Source organism: Myotis lucifugus, unplaced genomic scaffold (assembly GCF_000147115.1).
Source record: "Myotis lucifugus unplaced genomic scaffold, Myoluc2.0 scaffold_3, whole genome shotgun sequence".
NCBI classification, from domain to species: Eukaryota; Metazoa; Chordata; class Mammalia; order Chiroptera; family Vespertilionidae; genus Myotis; species Myotis lucifugus.
Window position 1 is genome coordinate 28,024,367 of NW_005871051.1, and position 13,288 is coordinate 28,037,654.

The 13,288-nt window shown below is 51.5% G+C and overlaps 1 protein-coding gene across 7 annotated transcripts in view; it reads right to left on the reverse strand.

Moving 5' to 3' along the window:
* The window catches only part of NGEF (neuronal guanine nucleotide exchange factor), a 28,081-nt gene extending 14,799 nt beyond the window's left edge, over window positions 1-13,282 (reverse strand). For all 7 annotated transcript variants that reach the window (XM_023762511.1, XM_006082657.3, XM_023762519.1 and 4 more), the window contains exons 1-3: window positions 13,170-13,282; window positions 12,389-12,531; window positions 6,460-6,758 (exon numbers count right to left, since the gene is read on the reverse strand). In XM_023762511.1, coding sequence (XP_023618279.1) covers window positions 6,460-6,758; window positions 12,389-12,531; window positions 13,170-13,276 — 549 coding nt within the window. In that variant the 5' untranslated portion in view covers window positions 13,277-13,282. The remainder of the gene's footprint in view (window positions 1-6,459; window positions 6,759-12,388; window positions 12,532-13,169) is intronic.
* Window positions 13,283-13,288: the final 6 nt, after the last annotated feature.

A 13,288-nucleotide genomic window follows, 5' to 3' on the forward strand; every position in this document is an offset into this window, starting at 1 on the left:
TTCTTCATCATCATTCATTCATCATTCACTCCTCACTCATTCATCCATTTGTGCACAAACATTACTGAGCATTTACTGGGTAGGAGCCGACATTCAGTGGTGAACACAGAGACTTCCTGTGCCACCGAAGCTGACACCCAGGGGAGGGGGCAGGGCAGACAGGAGGACCATGCAGGGCAGGTGGAGAGCCGCTGTGGAGCAGCAGGAAGAGGTGTGTGTGAGTGAGTGTGATGTGTGTCGCCTGCTACAGGGAAGCCCTCCTGGATGAAACCAGCACCTATGTCCCAGCCCCTCTTTCCCCACCATCAGGCTCACAGCTCTCTGCTAGGCTCACACAGGATTGCTGTCCCCAGGGAACACTCAATTAGGCTGACCCGAATTTTACGAATCACGGCTGGGTCTCCCAGGGGCGCTTTTAGCACCCACTATTCCTTTGGATGTCTGCCAGAAGTCACCCTGCTCCTGGCATGTTCCAGCCCTGCGACCTCAGAGCCCACTCCCGCGTGGCGTCTCTGAGAAGGGTAGGGTCCTCAGTGTTAGTGGTCACAGGTCAACTCGGCCATTTCTTCAGAGGGGTCAGTCCAGCTCATTTGTAGTCAGCGAGCGCTGTGGCAGGCCTGGTGCCCACCCTGGGCCTCAGAGCAGCAGAGTGTCCAAGGCCTTGGCCCTGGAGTTGGCCAGACCTCTGCTGGGAGTGGGAATCGCTTCGCTCGCTAAGCCGCAGTTCTCGGCGGGAAGTGCTCAGCCTGGAGCAGGCCCATCTCAAAGCACCTGAAGACCTGCGGGGTCACCATCGACCTCACCTCTGGGCATTGCCTTCACAGGACCACGCTTCATGGATGGTGCTCCAGCCAGAGGAGTCAGGGAGGGCCTGGCCCAGGACGTGACATGGGGGCTGCGTCCCAAACTTGGACAGGAAGGCCCGTTCCAGGGGCGCCCGTGCAGGGAAGGCGTGAGAGCTCCAGGAGGAGGTGGCGAGTGAGGCGGTGGGGCTGGCCCCAGGCCACTGGAAGGTGTCAAGTGGGGAACAAGAGGCTGCCGGTAACATGTTGAGTAACATGTTGAGCCCATGCCCTCTCACGTCAGTGGCGTGGGCCGGAAACACAGCCTTGTGTCCACAAGGCCGCGGGGGCTGCTGCCATGAGCTCTGAGGCCATGCCCGTCCCTCCATAGGCCTCCCCTGCCACGTTCGGGAGGCCCTAGAACACATTTTTCTCAGTAAATTTAGATTTCCCTCCAAAGGAAGGAAACAGCACATCAGAGAAATCACTGGCGCTCAGCTGGGACCCTCACCGCAGTCTCAGAGGAGCTGCAGGGTGAGCTCAGGCAGGGAGCGTCCCCCTCCTCAGGAACTGCAGACCCGGCTGGCACCACAGCAGCTGCCCGGAGACACCATAGGTGTGCAGAGCCAGGACCCCTCCTCACCCCCCCCACCCCACACAAGGAGCACAGTTCTGGGTCCGCTTGGGGTTCAGAGAACTCAGGCAGCCTCAGGACTGGAGTGGCCCAGAGCTAGTCCACCTGTGCGACCCCTGCGTCGGCCTGCGGACCCGGGTTTGATTCCAGTAAAGGGCACATGCCTGGGTCGCAGGCTCAGTCCCCACTAGGGGGCGTGCAGGAGGCGGCCGATCCATGATTCTCTCTCATCAATGATGTTTCTATCTCCCTCTCCCTTCCTCTCTGAGATCAATAAAAATATATTAAAAAAAAAAAAAGAAGCAAAGGAGACCTCCCCCTACCAGCAAGGGGGATGAAAGAGGAAGCGGGGATGGTGAGACAGCCTAGAGGAAAATAACCTGCTTCTGATCCAGGAGGGCCGACCACCAGCCCCAAAGCACAGCACTGGTCCTTAGGAACTCAGCTGACTGACCCAGAACTGCCTGTGATCTGACACAGTTCAGCTGTGTTGTATTTCTCCATGTGCCCTAGGTCCTCATGTTGGGCCAGGCAAGCTCACCTTACCGATCCTTCACACCTGCTCCAACATCCCCATTGGTACTGCCCGGTCCCTCCTCCCGCCAGCATCGCAAACTCAAAGCTGGACAAAGCTCACCTCCACAGCTCAGGATTCTCTGGGGACCCCCACGTGGTGCTTTCCTCACATATGTGGCCAATAGTCATTCACACCCCACAGGCAGAGATGACTCCGGGCTTGTGCCCGACCCTACTAATCCTCAAAGGAAATGCAAGGAGGTCAAGGCTGAATGAGCCCCTGGGGCCCCGGCTGTCACATGGGTGACAACTAACTGCTGGCACTGCTGTGGGACTAGGGATCATATGTTAAAGGTAAGCCACACATGACAGCATTGGGGTGCCCGGTGCACACCACACACCACCAGCCGCCCAAACCCAAGCCTTAGCAAGCTCCCACAACTGAGCGCCAACTGTTATGTTTGCTCAAGGTGATCTAGTTAGTAAGTTACAAAAAAGTACACAGTGAAAAGTTTAAGTTTTAAAAGACACAGGTTTGCACAGTAGAAGTGCCAGTTAAAAGCACAAGATAGCATCTACGACTAACACATTGGTCATGATAAACTCCTTAGATAATAGTATAGGGAACCAACACCCTCATACACGGCTAAAGTGTGAAGATAATTTGGCAGGATCTTCTCAAAAATTGAAAAACATGTAATCTTTAAACCAACAATTCCACCTAGCAATTCCCATTGTATAAATCTCAGCATTTTATTGCTATAAATAATGCTGCAATGAACACTAACTGCTATTGTCCAGCAACATCATAAACCATGGAGCCTCATAAAGCTACCAAGAGAGACAGAGAAGATGAAGGAGGAGGAGGAAGACGGGGAGGAGGAGCGGAGAGAAAAAAGAGTGGGTCCTCTATTTGGGCTGATGTGGAAAGAGTTAGAACTGTACATAGTATTTCACCATCTGTGTGCACGCGCTCAGGCCCTGACCCGGGGGGCGGGGGTCGGCGGGGAGACTCCCCTTCACTATAAATCTGTTTGCTCTTTTTGAACTTTATATCAGGTGCATAAATTACTTACCCAAAGGATTCACCTTAAAAACGATAAATGCTAACACTGTCACTTTGTTAAATTGTCTCTGCCTGGGAAAGTCATAGGTGTTTGCTTCCTAGTCAGACAGCACAGGAGCTCGCTGGGGTTCGGGGTGATGGCTACTGTCCACCTTAAGGTGCAAACACCCCTGTTCCCTCCCAGTGTGGGATTAATTTGCTGAATTGTCCCAAAGAGACAAGTATATGATTCAGTGAGGGTTGCTAAATAAAATAACAATCACAATGTAATTTTTTGATGAAAACCCTCAGTAACTTCCTTCTAAAATGGATAGTTTTCTTTTGAAAAAAAAAATACATTTAAGTTCTACGCTGTGAAAATAAGTTGACAAACAATGAAAACGCAGCCTTGATGTCAGAGGCCACTGGGACTGACTGTGAATTGTACCCTAACTGGCTAGCTCCCCTGGGGAGACCCATACAGGGTGCCACTGGGTCTCCTCCCTTCTGGTTCCTAACAGGGCGAAGCTGGAAGTCTGGGCATGTTGGGGCTGTGCTGCCACAGTGCCAGCTGGGCAGGACGCCCCGCATGAGTGTATGTGTGTCCGTGTTTCCTTGGAGACACTCAAAATATTCCCTGCTCGCTTTTCAAACTCTGCACACCCAGCTCCCCAAGCTCGGGGACCGTGGCGAGCTGTCCAGTGTGGGTGAAGATGCACCTCAAATGAGAATGCCTGTTGGAACTGAACCCGATGGGCAGCTGGGACCAGCAAAGATGTGACCTAAGGCAGTGGTCGGCAAACTGCGGCTCGCGAGCCACATGCGGCTCTTTGGCCCCTTGAGTGTGGCTCTTCCACAAATACCGACTTCTGCGCATGGGCCACGAAGTTTCAATCGCACTGTACGTGCGCACCCGCACGTGGTATTTTGTGGAAGAGCCACACTCAAGGGGCCAAAGAGCCGCACGTGGCTTGCAAGCCGCAGTTTGCCGACCACTGACCTAAGGGATACCGTGCAGCCCGAGCCCTTGCCTCCCTGTTTGGTCACTACCTTGAAACAACCTATGGTACGAGCTACAGCAACAAAATGCCACTTTCAACCCACAAATTTAAGTGAGAGCCTCGCTGGTTCCCAGGACATCAACCTGAGCTGGGTCCTCCCTGATACAATTGCACAGGACAGTCCGCTTACACGAGCAGGTATTCAGAACTCTGTGTGTGTTATACCCACCCGTGCCGGTCGGGGGCTAGGACTCCAAGGGAGAAAAAGATGCTTCGTTTTTCAGAGCAGAACACAGGACGGAGCACATTCTAAGCACAACCGAGAAGTCTCTCCCTCTGTCTCTCCCTCTCCCTCCCAGTCTCTCTAAAAACCAATGGAAAGATGTCCTTGGGTGAGGATTAACAAAAAAATTAAATTAAATTAAATTAAAAATAAATGAAGTGATACGTTTGACAATATAAAAGGATCCATCGTCCCTTGTGGTAACTTTCCTTGCCCTGAATTCTACGCTGTCTGATAATACAGCGGGTTCAGTTTTCCAACCAATTGGAGAGCCTCTGTCCTTCAGTGGAGGAGTCAGGCAATCCACATGCATTGCTGTCCCTCACACCTTTGCCATGAACTCTGCCACCTTCTCTTGTGCTGTTTGGTTTTGTGCTTCTCCCCCATTTGCTTTCCTTTATTGCCAGGGCCCTGCTTTCTCTACATTTAGCTTTGCGCATGTGGTAGGCAGTTTATATCCTATTTTAAGTTCTACTAGGATTTATCTCTAAGTTTTCCAAAATATTAAAAACCTTCATTTCTCAAATGATCAAGGTAAAAAAGAATTATCTTCCCTCCCCAACACACAGCCGGTCTCTTTTCCTTGCTCTGAGGATTACAAGGGGGAGAAAATGGCCCCAGGTTGGTAATATGGAGTGAAAGAAACCAAGAGCAAAATTGTGTTGTATAATTCCTTCAACAAGAAAGTCGGGGTCAGTGGCCTGCCTGTGGCTGACGTAGCCCTTGGGTCTCCTGGAGAGGAGGGACGGTCACACGAAGGGGTTCCTCCGTCTCCCCCGGCACCTTCCACCTGGCTGCTTCCGTGGGCAAAGTCTGGTGGGCTCTCCTCTGTCCGGCTCCCCCTGCCTCAGTGGAAGGCCTCTGATGACGAGACATCATGTACATCGAAGGTGCATATAAAACTCTCAATGCAGCCATTTACAAATCCCTGCTCACGGCCCCAGGGATGTCACAGTTTAAACCAATTTCTCCTGATTGCGCTGTACAGGATGCAGGTGGACCGTGGGCGGCCCTTCATCCATCAGCTTCATCAAGCTTTCCCAGGGAGCGGATGAGTGGAGCAACCGGTCTGAGTTAGGCAGCCCTGGGCAGGAAGACTCTCAGTCCGGGTCACTAACTGTGTGCCTAGTTTGTAGTTCGCCTTTTAAATAAAGGAGAAGAGCAAACGTGTCTACAGAATCTGGCGCAAGAGTAAGCAACGGGTCAGAGAAGGCAGAAGATGTGGTGTCAGGACCGCAGCCAGCAACAAACACAAACAGGTTCAAGTGCAGCTTTAAGGAGTAGGTGAGTGCAAGGGGTAGGGGAGGGTGGGGGTGGGGGAGTGGGGAGCGGCAGGGCGGCCCAAGAGGGACGCAGAGAGAATAGATATGATGGGATTATATATTGAACCAGTGGAAAAACCCAATCTCTTCATTTCGTTTTCCCCTCTGTACCCACTTTTTAAATTTCACAACGAACACACACGTGCACACTCACCATTTCTCTCACCCAGTCTCTCTCCTTACTATTGACCATACCCCATACTCTAGTCTCCCTATTCCACAGATTTTTCCCCTTTATGCCAAATAATCTTTGTGCAACTAAAGTGAACACTTAAATTTCTTAGTTACTCATTACTGTTACTGCTCATTTGTAATTGATTAGTTCTGCCTGGTGGCCACAAACCAGGAGGCACCTCAGCGATACCTCAGTCTGATGGACAGATGGGCAGTCTGCCTGGACCAGCCAAGGAGAGGGCAGAGAAGCAAGTGCCAGTTCGAGAGGGGGTGGGCATGCTAGGGCTTTCTTTCAGAGCCTCCCCTCACCCGAGGTTCAAGCGACAGCACAATAAAGTTGTGGGCTACTGAGTGAGAAGCCAAGCGCCAACGGAAGTGATTTCACAGTCACAGTTTGCTCCGCACCACCTAGAGCATTCGTGGTCACCGGTGCCAGGAAATTCCCAACAATAACGGCGGATTTAAAGAATGCAATCTTGCTATGTAATGAAACCACTATGCTGAGAACACTCAGTGTTGGGATTGAGCTATCCTACAAGGTAATGAGTTGTTTTTTGTTGCCCGTGAAATAAGGGAATTTTCCTGCATGTTCTGGGTGGATGAACCCTGCCAAGGCTTCTCAGGATAAGCCTGCTGGGCAGCCTCGAGGCACATTGGTTAAAACACCCCCCTGCCCCCCCATCCCACCCCAGGCGCCCTCACCTCCTGCAGTTTAATCTCTTCCGGCTGGAGGATGTCCAGCACCCCGCTGCTCTGAATCTCCGGGAGGTCTTGCCAGAGGTTAAACCTGGAGTGCGGGTTGCTGAGCAGGCAGATCTGGGGCAGAGCCCTCCTCTCAGGTGGGCTTGCCAGCTCCTCCTGCTCCTCCTCTTCCTCCTCCTCAGGCGTCTCCTCGCTGGACGGGGAGCGGAGGTCATCGGCTTGTATTTCTGCATCCTGTTGCCTCCTGGTTTCAATTTCCTGGAGAGTTGATTTATCTCGGTATTCCTGATATAGGAGCCCTGAAATCGATAGAATTGGAATGAAGAGCAGAAAAATATTTCAGGTGAAGATCTTGCTGAATCACTAAGGCGAGGCATTGTCCTCTCATAAGGGCCAGGGCCCCAGGAATACACCAAGACAGACCCTCAGCCAACTACTGCCAGGCCTTCCCTCCCCGGGAAGGATCAGCCCTTGTAAGTTTTTTTTCAAAGAAGGATAAAGAAACCCCTGAACTGATTTAAAATCCAATCACACAAATATATGCTTTCCCCACACATGAACCCTGCTGGGAACCCTGCTTGGCAAACAAGAACCCACAACTTGCTGTGTTAATAACCAACGTGTGCAGAGTGGATGGAAATGTCCCAATTACGCTTCAGTATCCCCCAGGATGCTTTCAAGGCCTTAAATGCTTCCATATTAAAACTCGAGTATGTTCATTTGTGAACTGGGAGTAGTTGTCAATTCTCATTTTGAAGGAAAAAACATTGCACCATCCTTAGGATGCAAAAGGGAAACATTCCTTTTTTGCGTTTGCAGTTTCAGACTTGCTTCCCTGACCAACTGTACTTGAAGTAAATGTATTCTAAGTCTCCAAGGAGATGTGAGGGTGCCTATGAATCAGCACAGAGGTGGCACCTCCTCCACAGGGAAAAACCCATTTCAGACATCCTGGCTTAGGGGCGGGGCTGTCTCCTCATAGGAGCAGCAGGAAGCTTCCGCAGTAAGGGGGTCCCAGCCTAGGGAGAGGGGAAGCTGGGTGGGGAGGGGAGCGCGCATGTGAGGCTGGGAGGAGGGGCATCGGACTCCAAGGGTCTTGTCTGCCTGCCATGCCACAGAGGCAGCAGCCTATCCTCTGGGCAAGAGAGAGGCCCCAAGAGACCTCGGGCGGGCGGGCAGCTCTGGTCTGTTTTTGGAGGCCCGGGATGGGAAGAGGCTGTGACAGTTCTGCAGGAGTGATGATGGAGGCAGGCCTGAGCTGCAGTGGGTGGAGGGATGGAGCCGCACCTGTCAGGGCACAGTGATAAAGTGGAAGACATGTCCTGGTGCTGCTGGGTCACGGATGATGTCCAGGTTTTCAGACTGGCAACAAGGTCGGTTGGCCCCATTCAAGGAGATGAGGAACACAGGAGGATCTGACTGGGGAAGGGGATGGTGGAGGGATCCCGTGGGCAGCAGAGGGGCACCTAGGTGGAGAGGTCCAGTGAGCAGCTGGACATACTGGTCCGGAGAGTGGTCAGACCTTTGATATGTCTACTCACAAAACAAAGATGATTCTCCCAGGAAAGTTCTGATACGGATAAATGCACCACTTGTATAGCACTGTCTCTTATAATGCGGTACATACACGTTGCCGATTATCCTTCTTTTCTTAAAAAAATATTTTTATTAATTTGAGAGAGGAAGGGAGAGATAGAAACATCATTGATGAGAGAGACTCATTGATTGGCTGCCTCCTGCATGCCTCACACTGGGGATGGAGCCCACAACCTGGGCATGTGCCTTGACGGAATCAAACCCTGACCTCCAGGATCACAGGTCAACATTCAACCACTGAACCACACCAGCCGAGCTAAATCCATCCTTTGGATTAAACTAGTTGGCTTCCGATGTTGCATGACACTAATGATAAAGCCTTTATGGAAAGTGTAGAACTTGTTTAAAAAATTAAGATTCTGTGATTGTACAAGGTTACATTCCAGCAGAATACAACATGGAGTTAATCTGACAAAGGAATGAAAAAGAAAACCTAGTCTACACTAAATGCAATCTGGATTGAAGATCTATAAAGACAGAGGTTTAATGTCACCACGTAAACTGGTTCAGTCATGAGCACAAGATCTCTATTGTTGTCAACAGTAAACCAATTATTCTGTGATTCTGATACTGAGTTTATGGAGGTTTAAAGAAACTAGGTTCCCACAGTTGACTTGGAGTCACTTTTCGATGCTTAGCACAGTGCCTCCCCCACATGGTAGGTACATACGTATTTGTTGAATTGAACACCTTTTAAAAATGCAGTTTCCAAGCTTCACAAAAATATCTAATTTGGCATCTTTTTGAAGGTTCAAAAATACATCTCATGTACGCTACAGTCATGGGTAAAAAAAGTAATGGGTAAAAAATCGTGGGTTAAAAACTATTTCCAGCCCAGCTGCGTGGCTCGGCAGTTGAGTGTCGACCTATGAACAAAGAGGTCACAGTTCAATTCCCAGTCAGGGCACATGCCTGGGTTGTGGGCTCAACTCCCCGGTTGTGGGGAGGGGGGGCGTGCAGGAGGCATCAGATCAGTGATTCTCTCTCATCATTGATGTTTCTATCTCCATCTATTTTCCTCTCTGAAATCAATAAAAAAACACACACCTATATCCAATATCATATGCTAAAAAAAAAAGACAGCAATATTAGCAGTGTGAGTAGTTGGATTGAAAATAATATTTCTGAAATCACATCGTGGCAGACACCATTGGCTGCCTCTCTCCCACCCCTCACAACCCTTCTTCCCAGCTGACAGGGAAGGGGTTTGTTTGAGTGCTGACCCATTCTGTGCTCAGGGAAGTGGGTGAATGTTGACTGATCAAAACTTCCTGTGATAGTTCCCTTCCCCTTGCCAGTGGTGGGATTAGACATAGCAAATGACACAATCTGGCTGAGGCGGGCAAGGGGGATAGCTTCTTAAAAAGATGTCCCTCCCCAGCAGACACTTGAAGACAGACTGCCCTTTTTTGCTTTTATACATGGCTGCTTGAGGATGTGATGTCTGGAGCTGTGGCAGCTATCGTGTGTCATGAAGCCTAAATGCTGAGAATGGTGAAGGAAAAGGAGCTGGGTAATTGCTTGGCTGAATTAACCAACTGCTGAACATCCTACCCCTGGACTCATTAACTGAGATAGAATACTTACATTGTTTAAGGTTATTATTATTATTATTATTATTTGCTGGCTATTCTGTTACTTTCAACCAAAGACTTCCAATACAAGTGCTTTTAGAATATTCTTAAAATTTCATTTTCTTTTTTGTGGTATTTAAAGTACGTATTTAAAAATCAATTTTCCTAGAGTTACTGTGATTACACAGAGTTGTCTGACACACCGTGTCCCCATTTTTCATATCCTGTTTAAAAAGCTTTAAAATTCAGATTCAATAGAGAGTACTTTTACCCGAGGAACTGTTATTAAATTTCTGTGCTCAATGTACTGTTAATATATGATGTTTTCCTACTTTATATTTTGTACATTTAGCAAGCACAACTTTACATGGAAATTAATTTTACCTATAAAACCCTGCACCTGATATCATATCCATGCAGAATTAGAAGGCTCAGTTCCCATCTCTCCTTGTTAAAATATCTATACCTGGCTGGCTGTGCTGCCCTGCACATGAGGGTAAAAAGTCTTCAGTCAATCAAAATCTCACTTTCTGAACAGAATAATTTTGTTCCTTGAATCCTTCAAATGGAAACTTCTAAGGGACAGAGAGTCTTATTTTTTTACTGAGCACCTTCTATGTGCCAAGCATTTATTAGGTGTCATAAACAACAGTAATACATGCACATACATGTACACACACACACACACACACACAATCCATCCCAGAGTCGCAGGGTCCACCATCTATAATGATAATGATGGTTGTACACCATATCATGCATAATCCTGCCATGATTCTGTTCTGGCCTCTGTGGGATCCACTGCAACACAGTGTCTGCAAAGTTCCCACGTGGTCATTCCACCTTCTTCCCCCCTCAGTTACACTGTGTGTTTAGGAACCTGTTGTCCTTTCCTGCTCCCTGGCAAAGAATTCACTTCATTCACAGAGCTAACAGCAGGTAGGGCTGGTGTAGGAACCTGTAAGGGAGAATGCGAGAAGAAGGCAGCAACAGCTCTGTGCTGTCATTCAACACATCTGCTGAGCACCTACTATGGATCTCGCCCAGGAGCCAGAAAAAGAGAGTTACCATGTCAGTCTCTTCTGTTGGGCACACGAGGAAACTGAGGGCAGAGATGGGCAGGCTCCACAGCTCAGGGCCCCTGACTCCCAGCGTCAGGTTTATGCATTGGCTCAGCAGGTCCAGCTGCCTCCAGGAGAGGAGCCTCCACATGCCCAGAGCACAGACAGAGCCTCTCCCAGCCCCACCCCGAGTTCCTTCCTAGCCATGGCATCGACCTTAGTCAAAGAGGGTCCCTTTCTAGAGGGTAGAAGTCTAGGCTTCCAGCATTTGCCACGGCAGAGGTGGCCCTCCTCATTAGGAAGGGCACTGTGGCAGGGAGGTGGGGGAAAGGCGTTTTCAGGAGTCTGTTCTCAGATCAGCCCCTCTCCATTCCCCCTGCAAACAAAGGGAAAAGCCGCCGCCACCATCCCACCCGGCCTGACACTCAGGGGGCCTGCTGGAAACAAAATTTCTGGAGTCAGCAGCTTCACAGCGTGCAGTGTGCACTCCACCCCCTCAGCTTTGCAAGGGCTCAGCTCCTCTCAGGGCTCAGTTTGGAAAAACCCCTGCCAGGGAAGAGTGGGCCGCCCCCAAAGTCTCCCAAATGCAGGGTCTTCTGGGGCCACGGATGCTCCACTTCCACTCGAGACACCTCCTGTCTGTCTGAGCATTTGGGATGAAGGGCAATGATGATATTTAGGGAGCAAATTCTCCAAACCTAGAATTTCAATTGAACAAATAGACTGCTGCTCTGACGACACTGAAAAACAAGATTTTCTAAGCAGCCGGTACCATTTTCTGAATAAGGGAACCCACATGATGAGAACTAGTTTGATATTATTAGCAATTTTTGACTTTGAAATGCAAGTGCTCACGTACGTGGGACTCCTCAATCCACTTTCTGCATTCACAGGGCTTCAGCTGCAGCTGTGCCGAGCTGGACATAAACGGCTGCACCCCCCACCTCTCGCCACGGTGCTGGATAGGCAGGTGGAACTAGGCTTCCTTAACCGAGGGGCTGGAGGGGGGTCCCCACTTTCTCTCTACTTTACCTGTCCCCTGTGCAAAGTCTGCCACTGCCTCCTCGTCCTGGATTGCACCCGTGAGCCTGGCTCTCCCCAGAGGCCCCCCCCCCTTTTTTTTTTTTTTGCAGATTCTCTCTCTTTCCAGGTCTTCCCCAGACCTCGTCCTGGGCTCCCTGCCTGGCCTAGCAGCACCTCACCCCTGGTCTTTCCCACAGAAGTGACAAGGGGCTGGGCGGGTAGACCTCTCCAGAGAGAGCAGGACAGAAATGCATTTGCTAAAGCCCAATTATGCAGCACGATTAAAATGGGGCAGTTTTGCCTCTAGAACCAGTTAGAATCAAACATGTCAAAACGTTCGCTAGGCCCAGCCGGCGTGGCTCAGTGGTTGAGCATGGACCCAAGAACCAGGAAGTCACGGTTCAATTCCCCATCAGGGCACATGCCTGGGTGGTGAGCTCAGTCCCTAGTGTGGGGCGAGCAGGGGGCAGCCAATCAATGATTCTCTCTCATCATTGATCTCTCTCTCCCTTCATCGCTGAAATCAATAAAAATATATTAAAAACAAACAACAACAAAAACGTCCCCTAGCCTCCTCACAGAAATGCAAGGGTATCTCAGTAGCAGGGGGACCCTCAGAATCCACCAGGAGCCCACATTTGCCCCGTGAAGCGCAGCCACCGCTCGAGTACCCACCTATTTGTTCGATGAGGTTCCTCCAGGAGTCGGCGGGAATGGGGTGGATCATCTGCAGGGCCTCCGTGAGTGTGGTGGGGCTGTCGGCCAGCGCTGGGCACTCCTCGGGCGTGGCCCCATTTCCCGGGGTGGAGGGTGACTCACTGCCAGAAAGAAGCAGGGGCAGGACCAGTTATTTTTAAGCAACGACACACCTCGGCTAGCTGGCGAGAGACGCGGCCGTGGCTAGCTGGACCCGCCCGGGACCGTCCAGGCGGGCCCCACAGGCTCTTTTTGTCACAGCACCAGGGCGCGACCGAGTGATTCATTCCCACACCAGCCCGTCCAAAACCTCCAGGTTTTCGGAGCTCGCGGGCAGGCATCGGAAACTTGGCGCTCCCAGCTCTCTCCACGGCGGCGCCGCCCGGACGCCCCAACGGGTCCCGCGGCCAAGAGCCCAGCCCGCGCTGCGCACCCCGCGCCGCCCGCTGTCACCGGCCCCCAGTCCCTTTCGGGCTTGGGTCCTCCAGTCCCAGGGTCCCTCGACGTGGAGAAGGGGATGCCGAGCAAGACGCGCGCGCCCAGGGCGCCCCTGAGAGGGCCTGGGGCAGGGACAGGGGCGTCAGCGGCCGGGCTGGGACTCATCACTAACCCCAGTCGGGTGCGGGCACGACAGGGGCCGGGGTGGAGTGAGGGACGACGGGGACCACGGGGCAAAGGCCACGGGTGGTAGGGGGGGCGCGAGCTGGGGCCAGAGGAACGCGGGGGCGACGCGCGGGTCCGGGCGCCGGCCAGTCCTCACCTGCCGGGCAGGTGTCCCGCCGCCGAGTCGCGCGTGTCGCTCTCCGAGGTGGAGCTGTCGTGGTCCACCGCGCAGGCGGCGCTGAAAGCTGCGGCCAGCAGCTCCATGGGGCCAGCGGC